Source organism: Marmota monax, unplaced genomic scaffold, assembly GCF_021218885.2.
Source record: "Marmota monax isolate L192 unplaced genomic scaffold, Marmota_monax_Labrador192_F-V1.1 WCK01_AAM20220418_F8-fsc00005, whole genome shotgun sequence".
Taxonomy (NCBI): Eukaryota; Metazoa; Chordata; class Mammalia; order Rodentia; family Sciuridae; genus Marmota; species Marmota monax.
The window spans coordinates 13,658,152-13,683,620 of NW_026692254.1; the positions used below are offsets into that span (position 1 = coordinate 13,658,152).

General features: G+C 36.5%; 1 protein-coding gene across 12 annotated transcripts in view; it reads right to left on the bottom strand.

Annotated features, from left to right (window-relative positions):
- The window catches only part of Tjp1 (tight junction protein 1), a 227,924-nt gene that overhangs the window by 78,050 nt on the left and 124,405 nt on the right, over positions 1-25,469 (bottom strand). The window contains exon 1 of one of the 12 annotated variants that reach the window (XM_058576756.1): positions 9,850-10,300. The exons of the other annotated variants lie outside the window; for them this stretch is intronic. Within the exon in view, the coding sequence (XP_058432739.1) occupies positions 9,850-9,876 (27 nt within the window). The 5' untranslated portion in view covers positions 9,877-10,300. Of the gene's footprint in view, positions 1-9,849; positions 10,301-25,469 lie in introns of those variants that run through there. 12 annotated transcript variants of the gene reach the window in all.

Here is a 25,469-nt window from a genome sequence, read left to right on the forward strand (position 1 = left end):
ATATAAGATATGTCAATCATAATTAAGAGGTCCTTATTCAGATCCTGATTTACACACACACACACTTAAAAGGAAAAGTTAAATATTTAAAAGAACTAGAAAATACTAGTTGCTTTAGAATTTATTTTTAAAGTTTGACAACGGTACTATAGCTATATACTTTTTAAAAGTGTTCTTATTCTTTGGCAGATCCGTACTCAAATATTAACAGAAGAGGAAATTTTTGACATTTACTTCAAAATCATGTGAAGGACACAATGATTTACATATTATATAAATATATGTAAATATATATTTATAACTAAAATACATCTGAACATAAATTGGATATAACTATACTAGTTGAGAGTAGATTCATTATATTCATTTACTTTTATATGGATTTAAAATTTTCCACTTAAAAAAGGAAAGATAACGTAAGGAGACTAGAATTTCCAATCCAATAAAAACTCAAACCAAGAATGTGGCTACCATGGCCTAGCATTAAGCAAAATGTCCTAGGCTGGCTACTCTAGCAACCGCCTTCCCTTTCAAAAAGGTAAGAAAAATGCAGCTAGTGTTGGAGAAGACTTCTGAGAGTTTCTAGGCTCATTCTGAGATGGTCTAATGTAATCAGCAAGTAAATAAGAAGAGGAAAGAAGCAACTCTCACCTAGAAGAGACACCCAATTTTAATCAAATAACCAAAAGACATACTAAGTATAAGTTGTTGTAAGCACTGTGGAGGGACAGAAGAGGGAGCATAAAGCACAGAGTTCTGACCTACTTTCTGGATTCAGACAAAATTCTTAAGGAATTAAGAATTGAGGGACAGGTGCCAGGTGAATAAGGGTTAGAAGTGGGAAACTTTCCTGGTAGAGAAAACAGCACAATCAAAAGCCCTGGACCCAGGAGAGCATCTCATTCATTCAAATGTTTGAGTTTATTGTATTCTAGACACTGTGTTAAATTGCAGATAACCAGACATAGGCAAGATGACTTTGGAGAACATGAAGCTTACAGTCTACTGGGAGAACCAGATGATGATGATCAAAGCACTTCATGACTAAATATATTATCACAGGCTTAAATAAGCACTATGGGGGAAAAAAACAGTGTCAGGAGAAGTTAGTAGGAAGCAGAGTAACTGCTAGGAACTAAAAATGAGGAAAGCATAGCTTAGGATCAGAGAATAAGGAGAATGATGCAAGGTGAGGCTACAGGGGTAAACAGAAGCCCAACAGTATACTAGAAGTGAATCTATGTTATGAATTTTCATCTTTTACTTGTAAAGGCAGTTAAAAAAGGAATTTAAGGAGGAATCTGAATGTGTGAATGAGGTGGGGGAGAAACTAATCAAACCTGAATTTTGGAAAATTATTTTAGAAAAAGTTTGTAAGAGAAAGAGGGGGGTGCCATACTCTCTGGGAGTCTATTATATCAATAGGGTGGTGGGCATTGTTGGAGAGAACAGGATGTAAACAGCAAAAGTACAGATGGAACACGTGGAAAGACATGATATGTTCAGCAGGTCAAAAGCTAAACAGAACTTTCTAATCATTCATTCACCATACTAGGTAAATATCAAAAACTGAGCCAGGTATGATGGATTTGAAATGGTCTTTAATGCCTATTGCCTAATCCAGCAGACTAAAGACTATATCTTTTAATGTCACTGTAATAAATTTTTCAGTAAGCATTTCAGAAGCCCACGAACCTTCCCTCAAACCACAAAACATCTTGCTGGGCTACAACCACTACTAATCTACAGGCTAATCATTGTTCAGAAATAAATGTTTATGTACATATATGCATACACACAAAACCATAATTTCAACATGCACCTTATCTGAGCTTCACCTAAAATGTTCTTAAAAAGACTGAACTAACGTAATAGTTTACTATGTGTTAGGTTCTGAGTACACAAGTATCTCAAGACAAGTACTGTTTGCATTTTTATACTCACACATTTTTTTTTTAACAGATGAGAAAACAGCTATTAAGTGGTAGATACAGGACACAGATTCTAGAACCCAAACTCAGATAGGAAGTGACCTAAACTTAGGGTTATTCAATGAAAATCCTTTCAGTCTTTATATTACTGAATCTCTCTCTGTATAGGATCTCGCCTACCAACAGGTGAATGTTGTTTATATGGAGTTCACTGTATAACAATTCATTAATGTACAATTGCTTTATGTACTTTTATACATATAGCACTATATTTCGCAATAAAAAGGCATAAGTTAGCTGGCAACTTATAAGTCAGGACAATGTAAAACTCCAGATTTACAATCCATTTTGAAAAACTGGAAGATCCAGCCTTCCTTCCTCCAAGACAACAATCTGCTAGAGCTGAGCAATAGGCTGCTTCCTTCAGTCCAGTCTGCACTCTCTTCCAGCTTTCATGATTCATATGATTTGTCTGATCTAAGACTCACCTAACACCATTCCAAACTCATCTGACGCTTACTTAGAATGTATGAAGATATATATATATATATATATATATATATATATATATATATATATGTGTGTGTGTGTGTGTGCTTGTATGAGTTATGAGGTAAGATGTTCAACTAGCTATAATAAGTAAATATAGCCTCAGATTAATAGTAGTACCTAACAAAATCATTTGATCATTCACATAAAACACTTAGCTCAGTTATCTGTCAGAATCAGCACTAAACATGAGGGGCCACTGTTATTTACACATATTTCTGACACTTACAACTTTAATATAAACTACTTGCCAGAATCACTGTCTTCTGATTTTAAGGTGATACAGCATCAAAATATGGGTTTCTGTACTTTTGTTTAACTAAATTGTACAACATGTATCACTATTAAAAAAAATCAGTGAAGTCTCCTCAAGTTCCTTTATGTGATACTACCAAGAAAAATTTCCTACTATTTTATTTCAAAAGGCAGACATCTTTTTACTTTTGTCCAAAACATGTATTTATAAAAAGTAGCTTTTAGTGGTCTGATCAGGGGAGATAAGTATATACCTACTGAAACACTTTAAAATAATGGTTCTAAGAATCATAAAATGTCCCACAAATTAAGACAAACTTAATGTCAGGGTAAACATAAGAACACCAAAAGCAGCTTACTACCTTTCATACAACTGCTAGTATGCCAATGACTGGCTATGACACTTAATTCTTTCTCCTTTGACATATGTATACAATATTTGCCTCCAAAAAATCCCCATAAAAGTCTAAAATAAATTATTTTTCCCCAAAGCCAATATGATAGTAAGTCCTTATATAATAAATCAGTGTGAAGTTTATAAATGAAAACTAATGAACCAATGGACAAAGTGGCACACACCTGTAATCCCAGCGACTTGGAGGCTGAGGCAGAAGGATAGCAAGTTCAAAGCCAGTCTCCACAACTTAGCAAGGTCCTAACCAACTCAGTGAGACCCTGTCTCTAAATAAAATACAAAAAAAGGGCTGGGGATATGGCTCAGTGGTTAAGTGCCCCAAGTTCAATCCCCAGTACCCCCCCCCCAAAAAAACTAAAGAACCAGTTACCCACAAGATGGATCATCTTCAAACAGTGCTCAGTCAAAAAACAAAACGAAAAATTCCACACACAACAGAATCCACACAGGAAGATTCTGTTTGTGTTAAGATTAGAAAGAAACAAAACTACAGTGTTGATGGAATGCATATTTAGGTAGCAAAATTATAAAGAAAAATCATAAAATAAGTAACACTTTGGGGAGGAGGGACTGTTAAACAGAAATAGCATGTTAGGAATTCTAACACTTATTATTGTGTTACAGTATTTAATTTGTTGCTGTCTACGCTCACAGAGGTGTGTTCACTGCTCACTACACCAACAAAGGTACCTGGAACACATTGGACAGGAGTATATGTTGAACATAAAATACCATTTAAAAATCAATATTGTTACATATTTCACAACTTGTTAGACCCTAACTGTAAATAGTAAAGCTAGCACAGTGTCCATGTTCCAGGTCAGTATATTTGAGGAGTATAAAGAACTGTAAGTTTCAAGTACTTTTGTAATTTCAATCTCTTTCTCCAATTGAAATATACCAAACTTACTAAAAACACCTCTGAGGATGTATCCAGATTCAGTTCAAACAGGAAAAATGCAGAAACTACACAGACACAGTTCTCTACCAACTCACTCAACCAAGAAAACACCAGAATGCTCTTACAGGATGCGTGTGAGTTTGCTTGCTCATACTTACTTTTTAAGAGTAAACAATGCAAATGTGTTGGTTCTTACAACAATGAATTACACATTTCACATTGACTATTACAACATAGAGGAGCTGAAAACTATGTGCTTCTAGAGGACAGGGATCTAAAACAAAATGTGCTCAATTAATGTTTGTTGAACTAACAAAAAGAACTAGTCATTACCGGTATCTTAAATTTTAGAATTACATACTGAATTAGAAGAGCTAATCATCAAGTTTAGCATGTAATATTCAGTCATCAGAAACTATCTATAAACCCCCAAAATATCAGTGACAATTTCAAAAAAGTAAAAATTCCCCAAATAACCAAGACAGAAAATGAACTTTTTGATCTTTGGGAATATACACTATTTAAAAAATAAAACCTGAAAATATTTCAGCTGAGCAAAAAAAAAAAAAAAATTTTACTTCAGATATATGCTAATCTTATGGCCCTAATTAATACCCAAAGAAAGTAACATCAGCTTCTTTTTTTACCTTTCTGCATATGATAAACTAGGAGTTCAATCATCAATCAACCTACTTCCCAGGCTTCTTTCGGTGCAAAATAGGTTATTCTGGTAACTGAAATGTATCTATAACACAAACCTTATTTTTTTCTTCTGATCTAAATCAGTGCTCTGTGGTGTAATCATTCAGAGTCCATTGTGTCCATCCATTTTTAGGATGTGAAATGAAACTCTCTACCCATGTCCTCCCCACATACTTCTCATTATTAAGAATTTATCTGTTTAAGAAGGAATGGAAATAAAGTTACCTTGCTAACCCATAAAGGAGCAACCTGAAGCCACTCTTCTCTACAATAAATAAGTAAAGAACTCTAGGTTAGAGACAGCAAAGGCCTATTTTTATTACCAGTTTATATAGGAAATATTGTTCTGAAACAGGTCAAATTAGATTAAAAATCCATGATATTAAATGTTAAAATTAAATATTAAATAAGGATTTTCAGGATTGTCTTTGGAACTTCCTTTTCATCTCAGAGATGCAAACCAAGTTCCAGTCAAATATTTCAGGAATATCAGTCTAGATATAGCTAATAAGAAATAATTTTGTTCAATCCACTGGCTTGTCTTCAGCTACTATGCTGCTCAGTCAGGACTCGGTGCTGAGTATGTGAAAGTGTTGTGTGGGCCTGGAAAGTTCTGTGACTGAGCAGTCAGAGATGGTCACACTACACATAATAATTTACAGCTAGATTCCTAATCTTTTAGTAGATCAAATTTTTATCACATCAGGTTTATGTCAAGAAACAGGTTTACGCTTCCAAATTTTTCACAAAAACTATTATTTTAAAAGACATTTTCCTTGGCAGCATTGTGATCTATCTTATTTCTACTCAGTTTTATTCTTAGAACTGTACTGAGTTTATGTTTGGTCTCTAAATAGAAAAAAAAAAAAAAGATTAAAGAGCAAGTAAAAACTCAGAGCCAGAACACTGTTTCCAGGATTGGGGAAAAAAGAGATGGGGGAAAAAAAAAAGACTGAAACTACTATAATTGTTTTTCCTTCAAACCAAACCAGAAGCAGTGCTATATATATACTGCATTATAGCCCTGAAAACCACAGACTGCTTTCAACCTCATTATCTATTGGTGTGGATGGCTGACCTCTATCACTGATATGCAGCTTAAGTCTTCCTTAAATCTGAAATAAAAGTTCAGTCTGCAAGCTCCCAACAAGAAAACATTAGTTGGGAGAAAAGGCACGGTATGATTTGAAAAGTAACTCTTATATAAATATCCTAAAAACAAGTTTAAGAGTTAAAAAAATGCAGTTATCAGTCAACTATATAAGAATCTAAAATGCCAAGTATACTAATAAATTAAATGCTTTGTCAAAAACACTACAAAAGTAATCCTAGTGAAAAATATTGTACAAGCTGAGCAGACTCATCAAAGTATTACTACAGTGAAGACCATTAAAAGTTGGCAGACACAATTAAGTGAATGTTCATAAACCACAGTCTTTATTTTACTTTTAAAGCAGAATGAAGCAAATATGCACTGATCTGTTAAGTACCAAAATTAAAACTCTATTGTTACTGTTACTCAAGAAACAATTTCTAACTGTAAATACTGATTTCATAATTAGCTTTATTCATTAGCTTAGCTATTTTCTGCAGTTCTTAACTTTTAAAAATGTTCAACTATTGAAAAAAGTCCATTGTACTTTAACTGATAAAATAAATTGATTCTTGAGAATATTATAAATTAGTAGTATAATGGTAAAAACGGGTATAAATCATTTCCATACTAACCTATATTTTAATTTCAGACATAGCCATTGGGGAAGAAAATTATCCCTGAGACATAAAAACACTACAGCATACAACAAAATAATAAGCATATATAACAACAATCTTAAATTTTATTGCTTCCTCCAATGAGAAATAGCTTGAAAATCCAGCAGCCAATCCTACTTCATCCAACCACTTTCTATGATTCAACCAATGAAAATGTTCCTAATAATTATTCAAAGCATTTTCTTACATAATTAGACAATTCTTTAGAAAAGCAGGGAACCACCCTCAAATTTCTATTTTCAACTTTCAAATAATTTTGTATCAGGTGCACTACTGAACAAAATTTTGTTCACAAATTCAGATGTATATCATGCATGTAAAAGCTTTTTTCCCTTTATTACTTAATATCATGCAGAGAAGTCCTTGCCAATCCAGGCATATTTTTTTAAAAAAATGTGCTCTATATTTTCTGCAAGTATTTTGTGACTTTGTTTGCTTCCTCCCCTCCCTCCGCCCACCCCTCCCCCCCAAAAAAATTTAGGCTTCATTTGGGTTGAGGGAAAGGGTGGACCTTTAAGGCAGAAAACAAACATTTTAAAAAGTGGATAATCAACAGTTTTAACACTATTGAATAACCCATCCTTTCCTCAAAAATCTACACTATAAATTTACCTCATAACTGTAATTTTACCTCTTATAGGCTACCTGAACAGAGGCAAGTTACTTTGTTTCAATTTCTTAACCCAGTGCTTACTTCAAAAGATTACTGTGAGAATGTAATTAAGCACATAGAACAGTATCTGATAAATGCAGCTCAACACAATCATTAAAGGTCCATCTCTGTTCTTGAACTGATATACTACTTGGCTTTGAATTTACGTCAAATTACAATTTCTGACAAGGCCTCCTTTTTCCAAAATTTCCTGGCTATTGATCATTTTACTTATCAGGTAAACTTCCTGACCAATATGTAGAATTTTCTACACTACCACCCTGGAATTCTATTTGGAATTGTAGTGCTTTTATCTATCAACTAGGAGGAAAATGGTAAATTCTACAATATTGACTCATCATCCAGAAATTATACTGTTTTATCCCATTGATCAAATTTTTTGTCCATCATTAAAATTCAGGCAACTCATCAAGATTTGTTATATTTGTTCCTAGGTAGTCTCTTTGGGAAAAATTTAGTGGTGTATTTCAAACGCACATACTCTTTGACCCACCAATTTTCATTTTAAAGAATTTGCCATGGGGCTGGATATGTGGCTCAAGTGGTAGTGTGCCCGCCTGGCATGCAGGAGGCACTGGGTTTGATCCTCAACAACACATAAAAATAAAGATATTGTATCCACCTAAAACTAAAAATAAAATAAATATTTAAAAAAAAGAATATGCCATATAGGAATAAGTGTATATATACAAAAGTATAAATATAAGCACATATGATATACTTTCTGCAATAGCAAAATCCTAGAAACAAGTTAAATGTCTGTACTAGGCAATGATGATCTAAGGTGAAGCATATTCATGGCATTAAAAACTTCAACCATTACAAGAACTGAAAAGTAGTCAAGAGTTGCACAACTATTGGGCTAAAAGCAAAGAAGTGCAAAATTAATGTCTGTGGGGTTTGTTTTGTTTTGATTTGTTTTTGTTTTTAACTTAGGGAGTAGAAGGAACTGTGGTTCCTAAGCATTTGGATCACCTTAAAAAATTAAATGTGATTTACGGAAAGAACTGTTCTATGTAAGATTTCAAGATGGTCCCATAATGCAGCATTTAAAGATATACATTTTCAACTTCCATTTTATAAATATTTCATGCTAACGTCCCTACAATGTAATATTTAAGGAAATTTCTCAATATTCCAAAAAATCTCAATACCATAATTTAGGAGTAAAAGCAGTACTCCTTCTAAATCATCTTACTATGAGTATCTATTGAAAACATTTCTCTCCATAATTGACATAACCCTTTAAAACTGTGTTATCTTGCATATCAAGTACCAGATATCATACTTCAGGAACAAAGTGATATTCTGTGTAATACGGAAACAAAGTCTTTCCTCCTAGGAGAGGAAGCCCCAGAAAAGGTAAATAATGTGATCTTATTTTTAAAACAAAGCAAAATTTTCCTTTTAATCTAAATCTTTGGGTCAAGTTTTATGTTTAGACTGTACTTCATCAATTAAAGCTCAAAAAAGTACAAATTAAATTTTTCTTTAAAAAAAAGGAAGATTACAAAGATTACTATATTTCCTAAAAAAATCAACTCAATACTAAATGTAACCGCTAATTTCTGCCAGTCAGAAAAAGTCCTGTTAAGAGTTAAGAATCTTCAGGGGCATATTATACCTTCTGGATATAATGAATAAACAATTCAAACAAAAAATAAATACAAAAAAAAAATCCCACCTCTCATTTAAGAACCTCTATATAATATTTAAAGTAACGAGGTGATTTTTTTTAAGGGAATATTTTTACTTTTCACATTTTGGTATTCCTGTTATTGTTTGATGAGCAAATGTCACTTTATGATGAAAAAGGTTAAAAAGTACAAAAGGAAAGGGGGATTTTAACTGGTTTGGGGAAATTTGAGTTTTTCAATGTAGCACACAAGTTAATATAAAGGAGTTGAGAAAATAACAATACTTCAGAGCACATGGGGAAATTAATAGGAAAAGTTACTTTTTGTGCTAAATCCACGGATCTTTATTAATTTTAGTTTACGAATTCATCTGACTGCTCAAGTGTAGGGGTATTTTGCGTTATTTTTGGAAGTTAACTCATACTACTAAAGAATGTTAAGAACTTAGTTTCTTCAAAGGTACCTTAAATAATACAACTTGAAAATATCCGACCTACTACTCACAGGTTGTATGCTGTCTCAACGTCTTATCGCTACCTAGCGCATACCGCAGCGGGTGACATCAGATCGAAACTACACGGTTTCGCCGGGGACAAACCACTCCTTCCAAGACGGCAGCTACCGGCCTGTTGGAGGTAGCACCCCAAACCTGGACTCAAGCTCGCCACCGGCAAGGGAGAACCCTAACTGGGCGCCGAGTTTCCCCGCGCAAGACCTGTTGCGCGTCCCTGCCGGCCGCGAGCAGGAACCAGACACCGGCAGCGGTGCACCTGTCCCGACGGCGGTTCTACGCGCCCGCAGCCCCCTCCCACGGGCTTCCCCAGCCCTGGCACGACCCACCGCCAAGCGCCAGCCCGGTTCCCCACCCCCCCACGCGCAGCCGCCGCCGCCGCCGCCGCCCCCCGGCGCCTGGGCTTTCGCCTGCGGGGGAGGGCGGGGCGCGGCCCGACGCCGGCAGGCAGCCGCACTCGCCGCGGCCCGGGTCTGGCCCAGGCGGCCGCGGAGGCTCTCACCTTGGCGGCCGCGGCCCTGGCGGACATCTTGTCTCTCTCCAGCGCCGCGCGAGGTTCCTCGGACCCGAAACTCCGCGCCACCGGCCCGCCCGGTCCTCACGCCACAGCCCAAATAAACATCTCCCGGGAGCGAGCGGGACTGGGGCGGGAGCGGGCGGAAAGGCCCGGCCCACGGGGAGGGGATTCAACTCGGACAAAAGTCCAGGAAGCGTCCGCCCCGCCCGGGTCTTCTCGGGGCGCGCCCGATCAGCGCCTCCCGCCGACTGCAGCCGCCCGTTCGGTCTCCCAAAGCTCTACCAGCCCGGCCACGTCGGCCCCACCCGCACGCCACTCGGCAGCGCCCGAGGCCTCCGGCGTCTCCTCGGAACCCGGCTTCCACACGTAACTTCCCCGGAGCGCGCGGCCGCGAAGGGGCGCGGCGTCGGCGGGCAGAGCCGACGCCGGCAACTCCGGGGAGCCACGCAAACCTGCCAGCCCGGCCCACTCACTGAGCATGCCCGGCCGAGCGGGGGCGGGCCGGGGGCGGGGCGAGCGCGGGGGGCGGGGCCGCGGCCGGGGTCCGACCCGAGGCGTCCAAGGAAAAGCCCCGTTACCCAAGAAACTTGAAGGCAGCTTCCACCGCCCTGGGAGGCTTTCTGGAGTTTTTGATTGTTTGTTTTTAATCGAAGTCCGACAGATTTTGACCCCCACTGAGGTCCTCAACTCCGCTTTTTCGACTCCCAACAGAGACCTGTCCACTTGCTCCTCAACAAGCCAGGCTGGATCAGCCCAACGCTGCAGTGTGGCAGGAAAGACTGGCCTGGCAAATACCTGACTGTCGTTTCCTTAACTGTGGAAATATTCATGGTCACAGCTTTCGCCTTGTGTCTGGGCGTTGTTGCCCCTTTGAAGACAGAATGCATTCTTGCGTCTCTGAGGCGCTCTAACAGGCTTAGGACGCTGCTCTCCTTTAGGACAAACCGACTGCCATAACAAAACTGGTCACACATCAGGAGCACTTCTAGGGGCAAGCGATCTGAGAGACACCCAAGAGGCCTATGGCAACCTGGCCCACCTCACTTTAGGCCCCGAGATATATCCAAAGCTACACCTCCTTCCCCCCAGCTAGACAGGGATCTCAGAAGTATGGTTTCAGCCATCAAATTTGCTGAAATTCTTGGCGAGTAAAGGGGCCAGGCTGTCCTGCGTTTTTAAACCGTTTTCCTCCTGCTCAAGCTGGGCAGAAAAGGATGTAAAGATGCGCAGTCTACCTTTCAGTTTAATCACCCTCTACACACATTCCCCCAATGTCTACGTACGGCCTTGCTAAACACCAAAGAATCTGTATATAGGGAAACATTACCACCCTCATTAATTTACACTTTGTAAAATGTAAAGCTCCTCTAAGCTGGATATGCTGGAGGGTTTGAGTGGGCAGTTTTGTGGGTCTGCAGTATGAAAGAAACAACACTGTCTAGTGGCACAATGCCATTAAGTAAATTTAGTTTAACAAAGGAAATAAACATGTCAGAAAAAAAAAAGTAAAGCTCCTTACAAATGTCAGAAATTCTTAGTAAAATTAAATAACATCTATACAAAATTCTAGTGCCAAAAAAGGCACACAAGAAATAGGGGTGGGGGGGAGGCATACACGACAGATTTTAAACTTTTTTTCTTTAGAATTCAACTGTATGAAAACATCAAACTTAATTGTAACCAAGAAATATCCATATATGGTATGTAAACATCAATTAAGGTTTCAACAAAGTACCATATATTTTGTAACTCTAAGCTATATGAACTACAACAGGGCATTCTTCAAAGTAAACCCTTACTCTTTTCATTCTTTTTTTCCTGCCTAAAAATGGTCTAAATCATTTGTTTTAAAGTAAAATCATGTATGATTGTTTTGTCTTTGGACACTTTTATTTATTTGCTTAAGAATGGTGATTAAAATTCCCTATGAACAAACACCATTTTTAAAATTTTTGTAGAAATGTTTTATTTAAAAGGTGGTTATAGAAGACCTTTCAGATTGTCTTCACAATTTAATAAAATGTACAATATGGATAACTTGCATAGATCAAGGTGGGGTGTCTTTAATGACACTTAAATCTGGGGATAATATCTACAAATGCACTGACATCTGTACCTTTTTCTCATTTATCACTCTTATATCAACCCCAATATATAGTTTAAGTGCTAGATGACAACAATTTGTCACCAAACTAATATATTTGATTATGGCTTTAATTTTGCCATGGTTTTAAACAATGATATCAAGCAAAAATATTCCACATTGAGAATGCTTTGCTTCAAAAATGATAATCAAGCGGGTGGGAATGTGGCTCAGTGGTAGAGCGCTTGTATAGCATGCTGGAGGGCCGGGTTCTATCCTTAGTACCTTAGCACCTTCCAAAAAGGAAAAAAGATCAATAAAAAATATTTCAGTGAATAACAGAATCCCTTTGAAATTGCATTTTTTTAATTAAAAAAGAATTGTGGTACTGGGGATTGAACCCAGGAGAACTCTACCCCTGAGCCCTTGTTTATTCTTATTTTTGAGTCAGGGTGTCCCTAAGTTGCCCAGGCTGTCCTTTAGCAATCCTTCTGCCTCAGCCTCCCAAGTCACTGGAATTAAAGGAGTGTGCCACCCTGCCCGGCCTAAAAATGATATTCTTAATAGCTAAATTAAACTATCTAAACTGAACTATGTGTTAAACTGTATAGTTATTTTAAGTATTTAAATCAAATTGTATTTTGATGTATCTCCTTCTCTCTAAATAACCAAGGGAAAGTTTTTGTTGATAAATGTAAAATTAAAACACTTGTCGAGAATTAAAAACATATCTGTATTTCTACAGTTCATTTTTGGGAAGGTGCTTTGATATGAAGTAGAGAGCATAAAGCATAATCTTAAAGACTCACCCTTAACATTAATAATTAGGAGTTTATCAATTGAATACCAAAATTTTTTCAAATTATATCAAGATTAACGTGGTCATAATTCCTATACATCAATGAAATAGAAAGAAATACACGTAAATTAGAGATTCTCATTTAATGAGTTCCAATAAAGTTTAACCAAGAACTTCTCTCCATGTACAGATTTATTTCTGATCATCTACTGCTACTGAACAGGAAACTAAAAAACCACAACACTTACAAAGACAACTTCCTGTGGGATATCTGGTGTCTGCGGCTCAAAATGAAAGAAACATGGTTTGTGTAAAATCTTTGTAAATCTTAGTAAAACTTATTAAAGCTTTGACCTAATGAACAACTATATCCATTACCTACATTTTACATATGTATGTTTATGTTTCCATTGCAAAACAGATCTTCAGAAAAGCATCTTTGTTTTACTTTTGGTAGAAGCTATGCATTTATGCATGAACTGCTAAGAGGAAGTATTAGGACACCACAGTGGAGCATGAGGCAATCTTGATAAAGTTATAGAAGAAAATATATACAGAATCCTAAAAGTAGGAAAACTTTATCAAAGCACTATAAAATAAGAATATAAGTCATCCTAATCTCACTCCTATGTCCTATCATTAAAATTATATAAATTGCTTCAGAATTTTCCTCTGCCAATAAAGTTGTATAACAATGTTAAAGGGTTACCATTTTTAAGACTCAGAAAGCTTCTGGATTTAATACCAGTAAAATTTTTAAAAAACAGTTTAGGGTGATAGAGGATTACCAACTCTTTTAATCTTGTTTTAACATAAACATTACAAATTATGCACATTAGTTAAAATGGCAAATTTTATATCAAGTACATTTCACTACAATGAAAATTATATCCATTTGCCAAAGTTATTTCATTTTTTTAAAAGACATGTAAGCACTAAAATCAAGTCATTTTTTATTCATTTCAGAATAAATAAGAGTATTTTCCTAAAAAGAACTCCTCCTTTGGATCCACCTTTCCTCTGACTTTGGCAAGATGGAACTTTCTCTTAAGGGTCCTAAATATTATATAACCAGGCAGTTTGGAAGCTCCAAAAGCCTATAACTATTGAAGCAGCCAGGCTGGCAAGCAGCTTCTGACTCATCTCTGAGCAGTGTATCTTCTATTCTCTGCAACAGCTATTATACATCTCCTATACTCTCCTAGTGATTCCTCATAGACCCCTATCCCCAACCCAAGCAAAAACATTTCTTTCCAGAATCCATAAAGAGAATAGAACTTGAAGAATGGAAACTCCCTTCCCTTCCTACTAAAACACTGAAAGACCTATCCAGAGCACCTGCTTTTCTTCTCCTGGGCTGGGAACTGAGGTTGGGCAGGGGTGGGACTGACCTTCCTGGTTGTATCCTGACTCCATTAACTTCATTCTCATTTTAGCCAAGTAAGTCTACCTCAGAATTCAAGCTTCTTCTAGTGTCTCCCATCTTAAACCCGGGGGGGGGGGGGGGGGGGAAACACTGATAACTCCTGGCTACCTCCCAAGGTGTGTATCAGCGAAGGTATAAAGGGCTCTAGCACAGAAGTGCCCTGCAGAATGGTCTGCAACTGTGGTTTTAAATCTTAAAAATTTCAGTTTTGGATAAGTGTTTTGTAAATGAAAGTTTATGTGACAGTGGAGTGTGCATCGGGACTTGGAGCCTCTGCTGTCACACATTCCTATATCTAGTCACTTGTCAGGAGGATTTCTGAGATATCCCATACTGTACCCCCTAATGTCCCTGCTGGTCTTCTTCCACCCTGTTCTACCACTTCTGTCCATGACAAAGATCTGAGCAAGGGGTGGGAACCAATGTGTGTACACCAGTATCTTTGATTGTACAAGAACCCCAGGCAGGCAGAACCACTTCCTGTCTGGCGGTCAGCTGGCTGGAGCCCACTTCTTGGTGGACCTCCAAGAAGCCTAGCAGAGAATCAGGAACCAAGATGTCTAGCCATGGAATTTTAACAATCCTCGGTGATTGCTGTGGGTTGGAGCAGGAGGCATGTGATTCAACTTCCCCAGACTTTATTCCTTGCAGGACATTGTAGACTTTTGAGGAGACTCAACAAGCCAGCAGGCCCAACACATGTACAAGTGGGACCCAGGGCCCTGGGTGGGTCTGTCTTGCTGTGATTATGCTCCCCAAGCCTGACATAGTGTGCTCCCTGTACTAGTGCTGTGCCTGGGAATGCAGTCTTCTCTCTCACCTTCCAACCTCTCCAAGACTGGCTGATTTTGTCTCTTTTGGCCAGCTTGAAGCATATTCCAGAGACAAGCCACAAAGTATGAATTGTATAATTTCAGTATCTCCTCATATGAACTAAGTATTCAAAAAACTGGTGTTGCACAAAATGAATAGTAAGATTCAAGCTAATAATTCAATTTTTAATTTTTTTTACTTAGAATGACATTAAATAGTAAATAAAAAACATGGCAAGATGTAGACTATAGGAGAAAAGCAAAGGCTACATGGTATATGTTCATTTAAGAGCATGTATTTTTGCTTGTTGAACAAGGAGCCCTGATGTTCATTTTGCACTGGGCCCCAGATCATATAGGTAGCACAAAGCCCATCTCTTCTCTAGATGCTTTTCTACCAGTTTGTGATAGGCTTCTCAAGAGCTGCCGACCAGCTCTGGGTCTCTCTATTAACAAATGTCCAGACCTTTTGGAATCCCCCTTAATTTCACAAATAATACTTTATACATTCCTTCTGTGAAAGATTCATGTAAGATATATTTGAAAAACCAACAGGATCTCATCCACTGCATTTCCCTTCTAATTACCCAGGAAAATGATTATTTAAACCTAACCCGAAAGTTTGTTTCTAGATGGCTTTCCATGTTTTTATTTGTGTGTGTGTGTGTGTGTGTATGTGCAAATAGAGGAATAGAGGAACAGATATATAGGAATATATGGTTTTGTGGTGTTTAAACAAATGATAGACAATATTTATATTGTGAAGTTCGTTTTTTTCACTTAATATTTTGTCTTGGTAATTCTTTCAAACAATAAAAATCTGCCTCCTCATCTTAAAATAGCTTTCTAGAACTTAATAATATGAAATTTTAGGCTGATTTCTGCTATTATAATGTTGAAATGAAAATTCTTACATATGCTTTTTTGACACATGTAAGTATTTCTCTAGGAGAGGCATTCAAAAAGGAATTTTCTGGCTTGAAGGATATGCTTATTTAAAAAACAAAAATAGATTTTTATAAAGTAATAAAAACATTTTAACTGGATACTGCCAGCTTGCTCTCCAAAGAAAACCAAATCAACTTATCGTATTTCCCCCCCCACGCACACCCATATGAACCCTTGAGAATATTAATCTTTTATATTTCTGTCCATTTAGTAGGCAGAAATGGCATATCACTTCCCTGATGCTGTCATTTACCCATTTTGTCCTATTAGGTTATTTCTTTTATTGATTTGTTCACCTTCTTTATGTATCCTTTTGTATTGCATGCAGTCTAAGGCTTATCTTTTGGTCAAGTGTGTGTGTGTGTGTGTGTGTGTGTGTGTGAAATAAAAAGTACTTCAGAATAACTTTAGTTTTACAAAAAAGTTTTTAAAGAGAACAGAGAGTTCCTAAACATCTTTCCACTGACGCAGCTTTCTCTAAGGTTAATATCTTGCACAACTACAGGGCATTTGTTAAAAAAGAAAAGATTCTCATTGGTGCAACATTATTAACTAAACTATACCAAGTTCTGCCAAATTTAATTCTTGAATTTCTCTTACATTCTTCCGATTTTGCCAATTCCACCTACCCTCCAAATCTTGTGAAAACTATTTTGGTAACGTTGGTTTTGAGCTTCTAGACTTTTCATAAGTTCAAGGTTTGAGAACATGACTGGATGAGGGAGAATATAGATCAAAAAAGTCAGAGGACAATACAACAGTACACATGGAATTTCACATTTCTTACTATGTTCAAGAAACATTTTTTTTCTGAGGCTCATTTTTAGGAAAGAACTGCTGTAAAAAATTTTCTGGGTCTCAAATACTAGTGGAAATTAGAAGAAACCTATCTACACCTTTTTATTTTGGTGTCTGTCCTCCAAAGATGGCAAGGAGAACCAAACTCATTAGATTAAGGGAGGGTAGGAATAAAATATTATTTTGGTTTAGATCCTAAATGCCCCTCAAAGATCCATATGCTAAAGAGATGGTCCCTAGTCTGGGGTACTACTGAGAGGTGGTGGAACCTGTAGGAGGTGGGGCCTAGCAGAAGGAAGTTAGGTCACTGGGAATGTCCACTTGACTTGAAGGGGATATTGGGGCCTAGTTCTCCCTCTCTTTGCTTCCTGGCCACCATGAGGTGTACAGCTTTCCTCTACCACCTACTCCTGCCACAATATACTGTGCCACCACCTCTGAAACTGTGAGTCAGTAATAAATATTTCCTCCTTTTAGGTTGTTTTTCTCAGATATTTTGTCACAGCAACAGAAAGCTAACAAGCACAAATATATTCCTTAAAAGAAGTCAAAGCCTTCCCCAAAGTATAATTCTTTTTTTAATATATTTTTTAATTGTAGTTTGACATAATACCTTTATTTTATTTACTTATTTATTTATTTTTATGTGGTGCTGAGGATTGAACCCGAAGCCTAGCACATGCTAGGGCTGTGCTCTACCACTGAGCTACAACCCCAGCCTCCCCAAAGTATAATTCTTTTTAACAATATGTGTGTGTTGTAAAACCTTTATAACAGTCTTTTAAGATAAGCAAAATATGGAAAATTAATATAATTTCATAAAATCCTCCTTCTAAAAGAGGTAAATATATTTTTATTTTTAAAATAATTTTGTAGGGTACTGGGGATTGAACCCAGAGGCACTTTACTACTGAGCCACATCCCAGGCCTTTATATTTTGAGACAGACCTTGTTAAGAAAAATAATTTTTAAAGGGAAGAAAATATATACACATATTTGCTGATATTTGTAAAAAGAAACTTTGGAAGGAAAACTAAAAACAAAAATTACTTTTACAGGAAGGAGAAGAAAGCAATTATATGAATATTTTCTATATATATCTTACAAATTATTTTAAGTTTGGAAACAAAGACATTTTATGTATTTAAAAAAATAAAATGAAATAAAAACACAATCTGTAAAAGCTGAAAACAAACTGAAACAAGAAAACTGAATGTATGTAAAATCAGTGACCTAACTATACAAAGAAAAGATTTCCGAGGACTGTAGCATATTCCAAGAAAAATAGTATTACAAAGAAGGTTGAAATTTCATTCAGTAGTCTGTTACTAATAACATTAGCATTATTACTTTTTAAAAAAATATTTCATTTAGTTGTCAATGGACCTTTATTTAATTTACTTATTTATGTGGTGCTGAGGATCGAACCCAGTGCCTCATACATGCCAGGCAAGTGCTCTACCACTGAGCCACCACCCCATCCCAGCATTATTACTTTGAAACATAATTTATTTATATTAACTAATATAAAACTTATATATTCATTGGTGTATAATGTAATATATATTAACCAGTATATATTAGTGTACTTAACTTATATTAACATTAACATAATCCATTTATAACATTCTCATTATTACTATATATATAATAATTTTTAAGTTATACATACAGAACAATTCTAAGTAATAATAGTACCATAATGTATGTTGCTCTATGCTAATAAGGCTGACATTGTTATATATGTTATAGTAGTGATGCATATTAGTGTATGTTGACATTTTTAGGAACCAAGATTTTCTATCTAAGAGAAAAAAAGTATAAAATCAAAGAAGTTAAGTAAAAATTTTGCAATTCTAATTTAAGTTGAAAAAGTCAGTCTCTGTCTCCATATATAATATATATTTGTATTTATTTCCTTTGGTCATTGGAAAGGACTAGAAATAATGAAAACTCAACAGCAATGGCACACTTAATGTCCATACTGAATTTCCAGCCAAGAATGGCTAATTATAGTCTGGAGCAAAGAATGTGCAAGATAATCTGGGAATATTTTGTGACAGAATGCAAAGAAGTTCTTGAAGAATAATCAATCAAAATTATACAGAAGCCAATAAGTAGCTCTCATTGGCCAAAGATGATACAATTTGACCCTAACCAAAAGAAAAGAGGTGAAGTAGGGAGGGAGGGAGGGAGGGAACGAAGGAAGGAAGGAGAAAAGAAAAAGAATGCATTTGACTGAAACACACCAAATATCTAAAACCCAGGACTTCATAATAACAAAAGAGAGTAAGAAAGGTAAACATTTGACTTTTTTTTAATCGTGAAAATCAATAGAAGCATAAGGGTTTGTAAGCCTATGCTGTTGAGAACCCTGAAATCACTACAGAAAACAAACAATAACTTATTGAACATTTTAATTGTGAAGCATAAGGGTTTGTAAGCCTATGCTGTTGAGAACCCTGAAATCACTACAGGAAACAAACAATAACTTATTGAACATCCATGGATATAACTTGGACACCACCTCCTTACTTCCTAAGCTGTCAGTTAAAAGAAAAGATACACTTTGCATGAACTTTATTTCAGATAACCAAATAACTGACTGATGAGAAGTTCCTCATACATGAACTCCAATTAATAAATCTGGAAGTAATAAGAGAAAATCATCATCTTGTGCACTTAATAGATTTAGGCAATGATTACCAAAAGATCAAAGGATCAATCTGAGCATCACTAAAAGTAAGACAAGCAAATATTTATGACTCCCATAAAGCAAGTAGAAACACACGGTATTAACTATTAAGATTTTTTATTTAAAAAAAAGGAATAGAATGAAATCCAGCCTATAGGGTTAACTTGGGTAGACAGAAATACAGGAGCTGGAGGTGCAAGTTAAATGATTCCACAGGATTAAACAAATGTGGAAGGAATCAGACCTGCTTTTCCAAACAGAGCAATAAAAAAAAAAAAGAAAGAAAGAAAGAAAGAAAAGAAAAGTAATTTGAGACTTTAAATGGATCTTACATGAATTTTTTTCCAAACCAACCTACTTTAGCAAGACTTTTTTAAAAAAGCAATTGGGAATATTTGATGATGGACAGTTAGATGATACCAAGATATGATGATGTCATCACAATTACCTAAGGAAGGGACCTCTTTTTAGGAGAAGGATATTCAAACATACAAAGTTGAAATCGCATGATATTTGGAACTTGCTATATTAAGAGTAAAATTTTAAAATAGAAGAGGCAAATATAGCAAAACATTGAAAACTGGTGAATCTGGGTGATGGGCATATGGGAGATTTATTGTACTGTATTATTCTTTCTACTCTAGGGTATGTTTGAATGTTGGTATACATTTGACTTTTTTTTAATCGTGAAAATCAAAAAAGCATAAAAATGGAAACACTTCTGCCAGATAAGGGAGGCAGACTATAAACAATTGTCACAGATTCTTTCCATCCCTGTTTGGAGGTACTATTGCAACTCTTTCTTTTAAGAGGTGTGGTCTTTTCCCCCCATCCCTTGAATCTGGGCTGCAGTGTGACCTCTTTCAGTGAAGGGGCAAACATGATACAAGCAGAGACATGAAAAGTAGTTGGGAACTGGGATTTGTAAGCCTATGCTGTTGAGAACCCTGAAATCACTACAGGAAAAACCCAGACCAGGCTACTGGCGAGGTCACATGAAAAAGAAATTGGAAGCCTTGGCTAACAGCCTGCCAACATACAAGTGAGGGATTTCTAGACCCTCCAGCCTCAGCCAAGCCAGGAACAGCACAGAATATGCATGAGTGAGCCCAGGGAAATATAGCACTCAGCAGAAATGAACCCAATTTGCCGGCCCTTGGAATCATGATTGTTCTTTAAGATGGTAAATATTGGGATGGTTTGTTACACAGCAATGACTAACTGATACAAAAGGCTAAACCTATAGGAATACTAATCACAAATGCACACACTCATTCAAAAGACCAGCTTCTTATCACTGTGGGGTACACAATGTGTATTCAATGAGAATATCTGAATAGAAATTTGTGATACTATAAAATAGTATGTACAGAAACTTTTCTAAAGGCAATGGAAGGTTTGGGTAGGTTACCTCCTTTTGTATATAGGAAGTGCGATTAAACCAAGTATAGTAGTTACTCCAGTGATAGAATTTAAGTATGGCAGATGGACTATGAAAAACTTTTTTTCCTCTTGGAGAACTTTAGTAGACTGGCTCTACCTCTATTCAATAATGACCATGTGCCAGAGAAAGGCCTTTGAGATTGGTGGCAGCTGGCCTGACTTTCTTTTTTGATGCAGTTTTGCATCAAAGATAGCCAGTGCAGGGAGAGAACAGACATTCCCCTGACAAGCTGGCTAAACCTTCCTCCTCTAAGGGACATGCTGGTTGCCCTATCATATATGATTCAGTAGGTACACTTCCCCACAGGACACATTTCACTTTATGTACTCTTGTAAATGATGGATTCAGCAGAAAGATGAGAGCGTATTTAGAGCCCTATAAAAAATGTACATAAGTCACTGAGGAGCATATGGATATTTTAGTTAAAGTACTTTTTACTAAAAGACAATAGTAAAAGGCAAAAGATTTATAGGATCTTAAGAGTAACTGGGCGTGGTGGTGCACACCTGTAATCCCAGTGGCTTGGGATGCTGAGGCAGGAGGATTGAGAGTTCAAAGCCAGCCTCAGCTAAAGTGAGGCACTAAGCAATTCAGTGAGACCCTATCTCTAAATAAAACACAAAGTAGGGCTGGGGATATGACTCAGTGGTTAAGTGGCCCTGAGGTCATTCCCCGGTACAAAAAAAGAAAAAGAAAATAGTAAAGGATTTTTACTATAAAAAAGCTCAAATTACAACCACTCAATTTAACTGAGTCACATAACTTTAAAATAATCCTCATAAAGATTGTGGTTCATCTTAGTATCATGAGCAAAATGTTATATTTGTAAAAGAAAAAAAATCAAGAGAGTTAAATATTTCTCTATAATAGCAGCTATTTATTTGGAAGTTATTTTTAAATTACTTTGATGCTTTAATTTTTGATGACTATGTCTATTTTCAGTACATTAAAATTACTGTTTGCACAATTATCACCTACATTTACATGCTAATTTACCCAACCTCTTCATTTGTATTTTAAAAGGTACAGTATGATTTTTATAAGTACATTTTGAGAAGCAAAGAATCTTTATGAGTAAATGACAATATTTTATACTACTTGGCACAAGCAAACTACAGTAAATGTTGCAAATGCCTTTTGCAGCTATTTTGGGTTGGAAGTTAACATTCAACAGGTTTAATGACACAAAAAAGATGAGCAAATATGGTATTTGGGAAGAACAGATTTCAAAAGCTAGGAATAACTGGTAGCAGCTTCATTATTTATGAAACTAAACTTCAAAGATATAAGTGAAAACCTAACCCAAGCTTAAGGTTGGTACAGCAGAAACCAAGGCACCTCGATCGAGGCTCCTCCATTTTGGGGAGCACTTTGTCCTCCTGCTACCGAAAGACTTGCCATCTCTTTCTGAAAGGGGGACACAAAGAGCTGGGGGCAAGCCATTAGATTCATTATCATCCCACATAATACTAAAATAATGACCTCTTTCGTTAACAAAGTGTGGATACATATGGGGAAGGCATCAGAAAGCACATGATGGAAATAATCTGAGAAATTTCTTCTGGGAATAAAGTTTCCTCCTCCATCTCCACACAGAGGAGGGAAGGGGACTGAAGAAAGGGCCTTGACAAGGATGAGGAGTGGGCAGATGTGAATTCGAAGACCCTTTAAAGCTATAACATTCGGCGATCTGAATAGTTCATAGCAGAGGATCTTCTCATCCCTGACACTGTGAGGCCAATGCAGGAAGAGGTTATTGGTAGGTCTTACAAGTTTTGGAAAGATAAATATTACATCCGTATACCTTGTTGCCATAAAAAGCTCTAATTTTAAATGTGATTAATATTTCCATAAGGAAATGCATATTATATGAAAATGAAGTTTTATACAAGCTGAGCAAATTAAAAAACATACAAACTGAGCTGAGGTCAATCACATGTGTGAGAGTGTTTTGAAAGGGTGTGGTTTCCTCTCTCTGTATTGTTTGGAAACATTCTGACAAAGGCAAATTTGTTTCTCTGAAATCCTGGACTGCAGCCTGGAACTGGATCCCAAAATAGCATAAAATATGATATACCTATAGGTATATCTGTTTAAGTCAACCAAGGTGATAAACACCTAAAAGGTTTCACATCTATATTCTCTAATTCCTTTTTAGATAGTCTCAATAATTAGCTGGACCGGGAAATTTAGCAACATTTCATGTACTTTTCATTCACTTTCCCATTCATTCATCTACTCATTTAAATGAAAATTTTCATCCTTTCACCTAACATTTATGTATCTCTTATGGTGTGCCAGAACCTAAATTTCTTTTTTTAAAAAATTCAGGTTGTTTTCTCTTTTTAAACTTCTTTTCTCTCACTCCTGCCTTGTTATCTACAATGTTGCATTCTTCCAGGATACATGTAAACTGTGGCACTAAAAGCAACCCACTTGGGTCAGTACCTCACACAGGCAGAGGAGGTGGTGCCTGAGAAGCAAATCAATGTATGAGCTGCTTTGTTCACTCCTCACCATCCCCACCTAAAGAGAACACACAGGTAGGTCACAGCTGGATCAGGAAGTCAATTCCAGCTGGACTTATTTGCTTCTTACTGTCACTAATGTTAAGTTACTCAGGAGATGACCAACTCCTAGAGTCAACCCAGGACACAGCAGTAACAGGCTACCTACCATCTGAAGGTCCCCCAAACCCATGCCTTGAAACTTAATCATCAAGATAATAGTATTAAGAGGAGGTGCTTTTAGGAAGTAATTAAGTCACAAGGATGGAGCCCCTCATGAATAAAACTATAGAATTTCTCAGAGATTAAGGTAGTGAAATCTCCCCCATGTTCCTTTTTTTTTTTTTACTCTTCCATTCTTCCTTCTACTTCAGGACACAGCATGCCTCCCCTCTGAAGAATACAGCAAAAGTGCCCTTTTTTTTTTTTTTTGATTTTTTTTATTAGTTGTTCAAAAAGTTCTTGACATATCATATTTCATACATTTGATCAAGCAGATTATGAACTCCCATTTTTACCCTATATATATATTGCAGAATCACATCGGTTACACATCCACTTTTTTACCTACTGCCATACTAGTGTATGTTGTATTCTGCTGCCCTTCCTATCCTCTACTATCCCCCCTCCCCTCCCCTCCCCTCCCCTCCCCTGGAAAGTGCCCTTTTGGAATCTGAGACCAGTCCCTCACCACACACCAGATCTGCTAATGCCTTGGTCTTGAGTTTCCCAGCCCCCAGAACTAGAGAAATAAAATTTCTATTGTTACAAAATTGCTTTCTCTATAGCATTTTGTTAGAGCAGCAAAGACAGGCTAAGGCAAACATAAAAGTAGCATGTATTACTGCTTTAACATAAAAAAGAAACAAAGAAATTGTATATTCTGTATTATTTAACTTTCTGTTACATAAATGTAATTACTTAAGCAAAATAACAATAAAACTGGTTTAAAATGGCAATTAATAGTAATTAGTAGTAGGACTAATTAAATGAGATGTGAGAAAAATATAACAATATTTTATAATATTTCTGTTCTGATATAGCAGTTTAACTCATTTAAAAATTCTTTACTGACTTATTTAAATTTTGTAAGCTTATATTATGTATTCTGAAGATATATAAATGTTAAGCCTTTTAAAAAGGAAAATGTAAAAAAAAGCATGAGTAATTAAACAGATATTACCTATTTTTAATAACAACATCAAACAAAGTTTCTGCTCCCTGGTAGGATATTTTACTCTTGGTTCCTTCTCCACAAATACTTCTCTGAACTGCTTGAAGTTAAGACCTTCCTCTTTCTTTATATGGTAGTAAAACTGAATAAAGTCATATTTAGAATTCATATTGATTTTCAGCTCTGCACTTTCTAAGCCCACAGTCCACTGATCCATGGCATAGGTCCAAGTGATGACATCAAACTAAATATCTTCTCAAAAAAAAAAAAAAAAGGAGGGGAAAAATCAGTAGAGTGTGGAATACCTATGATTTTACTTACTAGCATGCAAGAACAGGTTTTCACTTATGGAAATTCATTTTCAGTTCTTCAAAAATATCCATTTTGACTCTACAGGCTTGTTAAGTTGTTGGCTAGGACATTCATGTTTAAACTGTCCATTGTTTTACAAAACTTTGTATTTTGAAATAATTATAGATTTACAAGAAGCGGTTGCAAAGAAATGTACAAGGAGGTTTCATGTTCCTTGCCCTCAGTATCCCCTGATGTTCTCATACACAATTATAGTACATTATCAAAATAAAGAAATTGACATGGGTACAATCCAAACACAGCATTCAGATTTCACCAGTCATATATGCACTCTTGTGTATGCATACACACATGTGTGTAGCTCTATGTGTTTATCATAGTGTTGTTTTTTAAACCCACAGCCATTACTACCAAGATCAACTGAACCATCAGCACAAGACCCCCCTCTTGTAACTCCATAGAGCCACACCCCTCCCCTCCCCTTAATCCCTCATACTTGGCAACTACTAATCTGTCTTCCCTCCTATAATTATGGTACCTCATTAATGTTACATAAATGAAATCATCCAGTATGTCACCTTTTGGAATTGGCTTTTTTTCTTTCATT